This window comes from Salvia miltiorrhiza, chromosome 6 (assembly GCF_028751815.1).
Source record: "Salvia miltiorrhiza cultivar Shanhuang (shh) chromosome 6, IMPLAD_Smil_shh, whole genome shotgun sequence".
In the NCBI taxonomy this organism is placed as follows: domain Eukaryota; kingdom Viridiplantae; phylum Streptophyta; class Magnoliopsida; order Lamiales; family Lamiaceae; genus Salvia; species Salvia miltiorrhiza.
Window position 1 is genome coordinate 10,813,737 of NC_080392.1, and position 11,423 is coordinate 10,825,159.

At 37.9% G+C, this 11,423-nt stretch overlaps 1 protein-coding gene across 2 annotated transcripts; it reads right to left on the reverse strand.

The window, feature by feature from the left end:
• Window positions 1-410: 410 nt before the first annotated feature.
• LOC130988604 (BEL1-like homeodomain protein 2) lies at window positions 411-6,347 on the reverse strand. Of its 2 annotated transcripts, none has more exons than XM_057912488.1 (5): window positions 6,001-6,347; window positions 4,710-5,765; window positions 3,894-4,270; window positions 3,324-3,384; window positions 411-1,018 (listed from the first exon to the last, which is right to left on the reverse strand). In XM_057912488.1, the coding sequence occupies exons 2-5, from the start codon at window positions 5,709-5,711 to the stop codon at window positions 656-658; spliced, it is 1,803 nt and encodes a 600-aa protein (XP_057768471.1). In that variant the 5' UTR covers window positions 5,712-5,765; window positions 6,001-6,347; the 3' UTR covers window positions 411-655. The 2 variants fall into 2 exon arrangements, with proteins under 2 accessions (XP_057768471.1, XP_057768470.1); XM_057912487.1 differs by having other exon boundaries at window positions 3,894-4,266; window positions 4,706-5,765; window positions 6,001-6,322.
• Between the last annotated feature and the right edge of the window lie 5,076 nt (window positions 6,348-11,423).

Genomic DNA, 11,423 nt, shown 5'->3' on the forward strand with positions numbered 1-11,423 from the left:
CTTCGTTGGGTTTTGACATTAATCAAAACATAATTTTTCCCAATAAAAGGTAAATTTGACTTTTATACTAGTTGACATTTTTTAATTTTATAATATGAAAATGGATATTTTGATATATTGATAGTAAATTACTTTATATTCCAAATTTACAACTATACCAATTTCATCCGGTGTGAATAGTTTATTATTCTAATTATTTCCAAATTTCACAAATTAATCACGTTCAATATAAAATATAAATAGAGATTAATATATATTACAATATTTATATCCACTTATTTCATTATTGATAATTGAGTTTTTATGTCACACATCAATAATATATTTGAAAAGCCCTAGTGATATTTGAATGCCGAGGAAAAAAGCATTTTAATTTTAATTACTCCTATATTATAGTAACCGAATACATATATCGGAATTTGAGATGTATAAAACGTGGAAATTAAATGTGAAACTATACATTTACTGTACGATAAAACTCAAGACTAATCTCCCCGCACTGCTAACACTAGTTCCTACGCTCTCACTCTCAATCGTATATGTGTTTTCTTTAGGAGAAAGAAACCAAAATCAAAATCAAAAGAGGGGATTATGTTATATCATATGAGATTAACCCATTAATTAACTAATTAATTACAATTTAAAAGCCTTTAATTTAAGTGGGAAAGAACTCCTCCCCGGAGTGACGTAGCCCAAGAGTCAGCGACACGTCGCCGGAGCTCGTCCCAAACCTAACGATGGCGGGATCAACTCCGGGCGGGAAGCAGTGCGGCGGCGCAGCGGTGGGGGAGGAGGCATGATTGGTGTCGGTGTGGTTTTCCGAGGTATTAAATGAAACGGATGAAGGGTCGCTTTCAAGCACATTGATTTTAGCAAGAGCAGGAGGCGGAGAAGTATCTGCTGCGGCGGCGGCCGTGGTGGTGGTGGGGTTTGAGTGGTCTTTGGCTTCTTGTAGGTACATCTCTTCAACCATGGGTTTCCAGAGGCGGACCCTCGCATTTATGAACCAATTTGCAACCTGCAAAACACAACACAACCAAAATCACCACTTCAGATTTCTATCATCGATCGGAATTTAATGTCCATCCATTTAATGATGTTATCTGCCCCCATTCAGCATGATAGAGAAGACAGATGAGTCTGCATTTCTGTCTCTTTCTCTCTCTATACGTACATACACACACACACACACATAAATATATATATATATATATATATAATGTACATATGTCTAGCTAGCTATATACTGGATCCTTTTTGAAACAGTAGTCATGGTACTGCTGGGAAACACTGACATACACACACACACACACATATATATATATATATAGAGAGAGAGAGATCTAGAGAGAGATGAGGATGAGTCGTCAATGCGAGACGGGGCGATCTGCAATGATGAACTGTATTCTATTATTTGAACTTATTTGATTATCATATATTCAAATACTCAAATTCAATGTTTTATTAATCTATGCTATCACTCAGAATAATCCCTCTTAGTAAGATATGTGATAATATATGAGTGTAGTGTTTAGAATTACGGTTAACTGTAGTTTATGGTTTGATCTTTAGGTTAAATTGCAAAAATAGCACGTAACTTTAAAATATCAGTATAAAAATAACCTTTGATGCGAGTTGCAAATTATGACTCAGTGGCCAAATTTTCGAGTTCGGAATTTTGACGTGAAGAGCAATTAAAGATATATATTATTATTATTATTATTATTATTATTATTATTATTGTTGTTGTTGTTGTTGTTGTTATTGGAGTACTTTGATATATTTAAACATAAAAGAAAATCAAAAAGGAATTTGGTTTACTCATAGCTCACTGTCAAAAAAGTTCCTATTAGTGACATGAGGCTTGTTAGCTAATATTTATTTCATAAAAATTAGTGACGTTAGCTATATCATCAAATATCATTAATTTTTATGACATGTATAATAGCTATATATCAATCTTGTGTCATTAGTGGAGTTTTTTTGTAGTGGCTAGTTAGGAAATATTATCTCTCATTGCACTTCTATATTTGGTTAAAGGTCATTTTAAACATATATTCCCTCCATCCCGTTTCAAATGTCCCATATTCCATAATGAGATGTCCCACTCCAAATGTCTCATATCTTTTTGGCAATACACTCTCTCTCTCAATACTTAATATTTAAATAATTTCCACTTTATACATATTTCTTAATCTCCTTGCCTAAAAGTAATAGGGCATTTGGAGTGAGAGAGATGGAGTAATATTTTTTTTTAATAAGTGTGATATATAATCGATTATCATATGCATAATAAATAAAATTGAAATACCACTAGAAGTCTAGGATGCATGACAACAGTACATAGGGGATCTAGCATTATAATATTGCATATTATAACAGTTCGTTTTTTCTGTTTAGTTATCTGTTTTCTTTTACGAGAGTTTCCCTAATTGTACAGTATCTTGTGTTTATTTACGATATTCTCAAATTCTGAAGTGCAAAATTAAAGGCTTCTCACTAAAATTAAGTTAATACTCCTTCCTCCACGAAAAAGGGTCTCTTTGAGGGTAGACACAAATTTTAATTCAATACAATTATTATTATAAGTAGAATAAAGGTATAACATGTAAAAATAATATTAGTACCAAAAAAGTAGAACAAAAGTATATTACTATTAGTTAAAAAATAAAATAAAAGTATAATTTATAATTAAATATAAAAGAGAAAGTATAATATAATTGTCAGAAAATGAAATAAGATTTCATTACTAGGCTAGAATGTTTTAAGAAACGAAGAAAAAACAAAAAAGGGATAAATAGGAATTTGTTTTTGGATGGATGAAGAGAGTATCATGTTAGTACATGAAAGATAATCATTTTACCATGCAAAAATAGCTACATCATTTACTTTTCCACTTATCTTGTGAGTCTTAGCCTAGTAGTAGGTTATATATGCTATTTTAAACTGATGAGAGAGAGAGAGAGAGACTATCACGTCTGTGTCCTCTGGCAGTTGACACTGATATCATAATTGGCAGCGGTTTTTCCTCTGATTCAGAATTTATGTCTTTGTGGGAAAAGAATCCAAAGAAACAATTGAAAAGGATTTCGAAAAATCCTTTGTCTTTTCTTCAAATCAAACAAACAAAGACGCAACATGCATATTCAGCTCACACCTTTATACATTACTATCTTCACACTTTCACAGAATCAGTAGCAACAATTAAGAGGATTCCCAAATCATCAAAACACATTTTCGTCACACGCAAGCAACAAACAAAACTCATATATAATCACCATGTGTATAAATCCAAATTTGAAGAAAAAAATATAAAAAAATACCTGGTTTCTTGATAGACCTGTCTGTCGAGCAAGTAGGTGCTTATCTGCGTCGCTTGGATACCTAAGTTACATTCGAATCACCAAGTGTAAAGATATTTCATTACTTAATAACGAAAAAAAATAATTTTGAAGTAAAATCAAAGAAATATCTAAATGAATGGGTGTGAGAATCTATGAGGTTTACGACAGCAGCAGCAATGACTGTAGAAATAAAGTATACTGCTGCTGCACGCTCTCTGCTATCTTCTTTTTCTTACCACATTCATCGTACTTTTTCTCTCATACCAAAATGCTGCCTCACGCAAAAATTTACTGCCTTTTCTATTACGTAATCATCCACTGTAATTAACTTTCACACTTTTGCAAAAATAAATCTATTCATAAGAATAGTGTTTAATTTTATGATAATGTGTAGTGTGAAATATGCATGAAATTTTCAGCTTTCCCAACAGAATAAACAGGTTAACGATAGAAAGTTAAGCATGAAATTCCGAGTAAATTAATGATGCATGATGGATATTTTTGTTTCTTGTGTAATACTAAATTGTTTTAGAAAAGAAATATACGTACGGGTGCAGAAAATGCTCGAAAAGCCAAGCCCTCAAAATGGTGACGGAGCGCTGCGGCAAGCCGCGCTGCGGGCGCCACGCCTCTTGGTCCATATGGTGGAACGCGGCGTGGTGCTGCCGCAAGCTCTGCTCCAAGAATTTGAGCCGCGGCGTCTCGCCTTTCGTGAGGCCGGATTTCATGGTGTCTTTCTCCCCCAACTGCTCGCAGCTTTGTCGCAATTGCTCGGCCACGGCTTCCCTCAGGCACCGGAAGTGCCGGGACATCGCCTTCTGCGCGAGGCTCGTGTACGGCGCCGCCGCGCCGAACCCTATTATCGTGTCGAATGAGTTCACCACCATCTGCATCCGCTCGCAGTAGTGGTTGTACCTTCTGTCTACCTGAAAATTCACATCGATTGCAATCATTGGGATTGGGATTGGGATTGAATTAAATAGATAGACTATGATCCAACATATTATTTAATTAATTAATTGATTAAATCATCAACAACTGTAAATAGTTGGCTAAAACATCATAATCAGATGGAAACGTTTTTCCCGCTGAGTGGTTAGCCACTCGTGTCATCTCACCAAATGATCAAATTGATTGCCCTAGCTAGCTATAATTACTAGAATAGATTAATAGTAGGTGCGAATTAATATAATATTCGAATTCAAATTATTGGAAAAGATGTTTCATTGGCCGGCAATAAAATAATAATGCAGGAAGGTAGCCGGAATTTTCCGTGCTCCCGATTGATTATCATCGACAATGATTGGTTCAATTGATTATACCTAGAGAGAGAGAGAGAGAGAGAGAGAGAGAGAGAGGACTTGCCTCATCAAGCATGGCTGATAGCTTGACCTTCCTTCTTTGATGCTCGAGCCTCTCCGAAGCTGATAAATGAGGGGGATCTTTAGAAGAGGACGAAGAATCACCTCCACCGACGGCGGCGGCGCCGCCACTTGGATTCTTGCTGTCGATTTTGTTTTTCTTCAACTGACCCCTACCGACACTACAGAACTCTTCCAACAAATCTTGCGCCGCCTTGACGTATTTGGAATTACTCAATGTGTAAGAAGACCCCAACCCTAAGTGGCGGTTGTGGCTCACTCCTCCGTCGAAGCGATGATACTGCGGCGGCGGAGCTGTCCCTCCGCCTTGGCCGAAGATTAATCCGAGCCTCAGCTCCTCCGCCGACGAAGACAGCGACAGAGAAAGCCCTTGCCCTTGCCCTTCCACAGCTCCGTTAGGGTTGGCAGGCCATGTGAAATGACCGAAAGCCCCTCCGGCGGGGAAATTAGAAGGGTTTTGAAGCAGCATGTTGGTTGCAGGCGGCGGAGACGGAGAAGGCGGCGGAGATCTCTGCTGCTGCGGGTTCATCGCGAAGAGCTGCATGGCTGCAGCTGAATCGGCATTAATGCTCGAGATCTCGTGATGATTATAAGATCCAGTTTCATTAACTACACTCCCGTTCTTCGAATTCCCCAAACCACCTTCCGCCGCCGCGCCTTGGCGGTGCAGGAACCACTCCGCCGCCCTCGGATGCGCCAGCTGCGACTCCAGCAATTCCGTCGCCGTGGCGCCGGATGAGAAATTGAACATCTCCGAAAATATACCGCCGCCTTCATAGCTTGGAAGCCCATCTTCTTCCATACCGACTAACGGCGCCGCCCCTACGCCATGAGCCCTTTGTTTATTGCTTCGAATCTGGTGCTGCTGTTCGGATCTATCGATTCCATTCGAGAAACTGAAAATATTCTGATGAAAATCTTGTGACATGGAATTTTGGTTGTTGGAGAATTGAAGAGGATGGAGCAACGGCGACCCTATTCCCATGATATCACTGTCTTCTTCGTCTTAGTCTTCGTCATCACAGTGAAAATTGAAGCACTGAATAAATCGATAATAGATGGATTTTAAGGATAGGGAAGAGAAAGGAAATCATGAAAGAGAAGAAGGAAAAAAGGAAGTGACAGTAAAGAGAAAGGCATCATTAGTGCTTTATATTTATTTACCTTTCATTCAGAAAACTAAAGAAATAAAAATTAGTAATAAATATTTGTGGTTCACAATCACAAGCATAGAAAGATTCAGCTTTATGAAATCGGAGTATACATGTACATACCTCTTATAGTTGCAGCAGGTTATAAAACGGTGCATATACCCCTCAGACATATCGTTTTCTTCTTCAATTCTATGGGATTCGTAAAAGAAACAAAAACTATTCTTTTAACTTCTGAATTCCTCTCTCTCTACTACTTCTACGCTGTCATCTCTCTCTATTTGTTGGTATTTCTAGTGCAGTGAGAGTGGTGGTGTGCTTCTCACAAAGAAGAAGAAAGAGCAATAAATTAAGTATTTAAATAATTAATTTACCAAGACTTTTTCTTATGAATAATATATACACACGTATCATATGATGCTCAAGTATCACTTATGTCCATACTGCGTCAAGGGAAAGGTTGCTCTCTTCTGATAGCTATAATAGACCAAATTCAAATTTTGGAATTTATATAATAAGACATTTGGAAGGAAAAGACGCACTCCAGAATAATAAAGAGAATTTGTTATGTTTAAAAAAGAAATCATCATGTATTCACAATTCATAATTTGTATTTTTTATTTCCACCAAAATATCATATTAATGTATATAAATATATACGCATATATGCAACATGTCGCGTAAACAATACACAAATTGTTCACAGCAGACCCTGATATTTCGGGGGCCCTAGGCGAAAGGAAAAAAAAGAACCCCGTAAAAAATGAAGCTTCATTATAGCAAATTTGAGATAACTACACAACTATTACTATAAAGTGCAGTAAACCATAAAATAATGATCAAATAATTATAGAAATAAATTAGATCTTCTAGTATTTTGAGAAGCAAAACCATCAATAACCTCTTCAAGATCAAGTTTTTCTCATACCTCATATTTAATACATAGAAGATCAAGCTTTGCTAATACCTCATTTTAATGCATAAAATCACTAACTCGTATTTAACCTTATAAAAGACATAGTAGAATGCAAATATGATTTTATCGATTTTAATTTTGAAAAACTTTTGGTATTTGCGCATTCACTCATAGTTGAGGATTGCGACCCAAATACCTAACCTTGCGAAACTAGCCTGGGGCCCGTAATCACCAGCAGAGCAGAGATTAAGTGAAGTCTCGTCGAATGGATTCAGAGCAGGTAAGGAAGAGGAGACACGACCGAATAGGATGTCCAGAGGAGAGTTCAATCCCTAAGTATCACGAAGACGTGAATACATTTATCGACGAAATTGAAGACCAAAGAAGAGAACATGTCATTGTCAGAGCGAGTCGAAGATACTCAGGGGAGAAGAACGCTGACAGAGCAAAATTTGGGAAAGCTCTTGAAGGTGGCAGGTCTGAAGATGAAGACAAAAAGACCTTTTATAGCTGAAAAATGAGTGCACCTAGGAGTGGTTGTTGTAACCGTTTTGCAGGTAGTCCCTTTAACTTTTTACAATTGCAGAAACGACAAAACATCTAATAGTAGGCCCACGTGGAAGATGCCAAAGAGAGAAAAGACGAAGATACCCATGGTTGAGAAGAAAGAGGGCCTCGAGAAGACAAAAATGCCCTCCCCGTACTCAGAGCTGAATTTACTATTATGCCCTTGCATGGTTGTAATAGTCTATAAATAGCGATAATTGTAACACATATTCACGAATACAGTAATAAATGCACACCCATTTTTGCTTAAGTTCATGAGTTGCGTTCAAATTCAAATAAGATTACATAGTCGTTAGATCAAGAATCCCTTCTATAAAACAAAGGAAACACATCCGATATCTTTCAACATTAAGTTAAGAATAGAGATTTCATATTATCATATAATTAAGGATCTGTGAAGATTCACGGTTGTTCTACTTGAGTCTGGCACGTGGCTATCGAGGGAGGAAAAGCTTTGATTCTACAGGTTAATAGTTTCTTATTTATTATTATCAAGTGTTGGTCGGAACCACCTTCACCATATATGCAATGAAAACATTAGGGAATCAAAATAATTTTTTTTGATAAGATTAATATTAATGAACTTGACTTGTATTTTTATTTTGAGGCCCTCTAAATTTAGGGGCCCTAGGCCCTTGTCCCTTGTGTTGGAATATAAGTATATAAATGGAGAATTTTATTTAATTGATGGGAGAAAATATGGAGAATTATTGTGCAAGTGTGTGTGTAATTATACGTGGATGTGGGTGTATAGAAGTTTTGAAGAGAGAATATTTGGAGATATAGCAACTAATTTTTTAATCAATTCTTCACTCTACACACATTAGCTAACAATACATTCATATTTATAAGTGGAGATTGTCGGTGATATAGCCACCACATTTGACTTAATTGGCTTCAACATAAGTATCTAGATAATTCGATTGGTCAACATGAAGTTATTGACTTCTCAATTTATCAAGATAATTCCTTAAGTCGGTGGAAAATTATTAATCTCTCCAAATCAAGTTTATCTTCCAACACTCCCCCTTAAACTTGATTTGTCATTCCTAGCAAACTTCTGAACTTGATAAAGTCTTCGTATTTGAGCGGCTTTGTGAAGATGTCTGCAACTTGATCTTGTGATTTCATGTATTCCACTTGGACTTCCTTCTTTGCGATGCATTCTCTGATGTAGTGGAAGCGGGTGTCAATATGCTTACTTCGATTATGAAACACCGGATTCTTTGAGAGCGTGATTGCCGACTTATTATCCACGCAAATAATTTGTTGGCTCCTTTTGTGGCCATCCAAGCTCTTCCAATAAACTTCGTAGCCAAACTACATGGCAAACTCTGGATGTAGCAGCCACATATTCAGCTTCACATGTTGACAGCGTGACTATGGGTTGCTTCTTGGACATCCAGGTGAAAGCAGTGTCTCCCATGAAAACACGAAGCCACTTGTGCTCTTTTGATCATCGTTATCTCCAGCCCAGTCGCTATCACTATAGCCAACAAGCTTATAATCATCAGTATTTGAATAGAATAGGCCATAGTCGAGCGTACCTTTGAGATATCGTAGTATTCTCTTTGTTGCCTTGAAGTGGATGGAGGTTGGATTTTCCATATAGCGACTCACGAGCCCTGTGGCATAAAGTATGTCTGGCCTCGTGCAAGTTAAGTATCGTAGGCTTCCAACCAAGCTCTTGAATAATGTCGGATCCACTTTTTCTCCTCCGTCGTTCTTAGATAATTTGATCCCACACTCCACTCGTGTGTTGATTGCCTTGCAGTCCTCCATCTTGAACTTCTTGAGCATTTCCTTGGCGTAACCTTCTTGTGTGATGAAGATCCCATCTTCGAGTTGCTTGACTTCCACACCGAGATAGTACGCCATCAGCCCAATGTCAGTCATCTCAAACTCCTTTGACATGGCCTTCTTGAACTCCTCAATCATGCATCTTTGGATTATTTCCTATGAAAATCAAATCATCTACATACAAGCACACAACTAAGACATCTCCTCCATTGACTTTCACGTAGAGAGCATGCTCATGAGGGCATTTAGTGAAACCATTATCCTCCAAGTACTTATCGATCCTGTTATTCCATGCCCTTGGTGCTTGCTTTAATCCATATAGGGCCTTCTTTAACTTCAAAACTTTATTTTCTTGCCCTTTTACCTCGTAGCGCATTGGCTGCTTGATATAGACTTCTTTGTCTATATATCCATTCAAGAAGGCTGACTTAACAACCATTTGATAAATCTTCCATCTATTTTGGGCTGCAAGAGAGAGTATTAGTCTGATAGTTTCTAAGCGAGCGACTGGAGAAATACCTCATCATAATTGATTCCAGCTCTTTGACTATATCCTTTCACGATGAGCATCGCTTTATATCTTTTCACTTCACCCTTGGAATTCTTCTTAACTTTATACACCCACTTGACTCCAATGGCCTTGTGCCCTTTTGGTAGTGTCACGAGCTCCTATGTATCATTCTTCTTTATGACTTTGATCTCTTCATCTATCGCGACTCGCCAATTTTCACTATTTGTTGCTTCTTCAAAGCTAACAGGTTCACAGTCAACAAATAGGCAGAATAAGGTGAGATTTTCTAACCTCTCGGTATCCTCATATATCTCATCCAAATTCCTTGCTCATGGTGTGGCTCTTTCATTTATGAAAGATGGTGGCGAGTCTTCAGTGACTGGCACAGTTGAAGCTGGTGGAGTCATTGGCTCTTGTTGGACTTCTCCAACTTGCTCTTCTGCTCTTTGTTCTTCTAATTGTGGGATATAGGTGAAATCACCGCTGGAGCTAAAATCCCAGACTCCTTCTTCGTCGAACTCTACGTCTCGACTTATCACTGTTTTCTTGGTATTTGGATTATATAATTTATAGCCTTTAGAGTTAGAGTCGTACCCAATAAAGATGAATGCTTCACTTTTATCATCGAGCTTCTTCATTCTTTCATCTGGTACATGCACATAGGTTTTACTCCCAAATACCTTTAGGTGTGAAATTCCTGGCTTTCTCCCGCTCCAGGCTTCTTGTGGAGTCATTCCCCACACGCTCCTTGTCGGTGATCGGTTGGACAGGTACACCGCGCACGCCACTGCTTCGGCCCAAAACTCTTTAGGTAGATTCTTTGTCTTTAGCATGCTCCTCGCCATCTCCATGATTGTTCTGTTCTTTCTTTCTGCCACTCCGTTCTGTTGGGGGGATCTCGGATCTGTCAGGAGCCGTCGAATTCCATTTGCTTCGCAAAATTGTAGAAACTCCTTTGATGTGAATTCTCCACCTCGATCGGACCTCAGGGCCTTAATTTGTCGTCCGCTCTCCATCTCAACGGCAGCTTTAAATTTCTTGAATGTATCAAATACTTCTAACTTCTGCTTCAAGAAATATACCCATGTTTTTCTAGAAAAATCATCAATGAAGAGCAGGAAATAATTATTTTTATTGAGGGAGCTTGGATTTATTGGCCCACACACGTCAGCATGAATCAACTCCAGTGGCTTTTGAGCTCTTGAGCTTGACTCCTTTGGGAATGGTTTTCTGAACTGCTTCCCGAGTAGACAACCTTCGCAGAGTTGATCAGGATGTTTGATGGATGGTAGGCCTCTCACCATCTCTTTCTTTGATAGCAACTCCAAACTGCCAAAATTTAAGTGCCCAAACCGAAGATGCCATAACCAAGACTTATCTTGGTAACACGCTTTCAAGCATTTTGCCACGTCATTCCGAATATTCAATAAGAACATTCTATTTTTAGACATTGGCACCTTGGCAATAAGATTATTTTTGCTCTCTTATTGAAAGGTTATAATCTCTCATGTGAATATCATAACCTTTCTCTTAGAGTTGTCCCAAACTCAAGATATTATTTTTCATATTGGGCACATAATAAACGTTGGAAATAAATTCATGATTTTCATTCTTCAAGCGAATTAAAACTTTTCCATTTCCTTTAACTGGAATTTTAGATTCATCGCCAAAGGAGACGCAACCCACTTACCAACTCATCAAGCTCCACAAACATGCTTCTCTTTCTGCGCATGTGGTTGCTAGCACCAGTAT

Excerpts from the sequence above, each read along its gene's own strand:
- LOC130988604 (XM_057912488.1), bottom strand. The coding sequence starts at position 5,711 with ATGGGAATAGGGTCGCCGTTGCTCCATCCTCTTCAATTCTCCAACAAC. Across the intron at positions 4,271-4,709 it reads TATCAGCCATGCTTGATGAG|GTAGACAGAAGGTACAACCA; the intron begins GCAAGTCCTCTC and ends GTGAATTTTCAG. Across the intron at positions 3,385-3,893 it reads TTCGAGCATTTTCTGCACCC|GTATCCAAGCGACGCAGATA; the intron begins GTACGTATATTT and ends AATGTAACTTAG.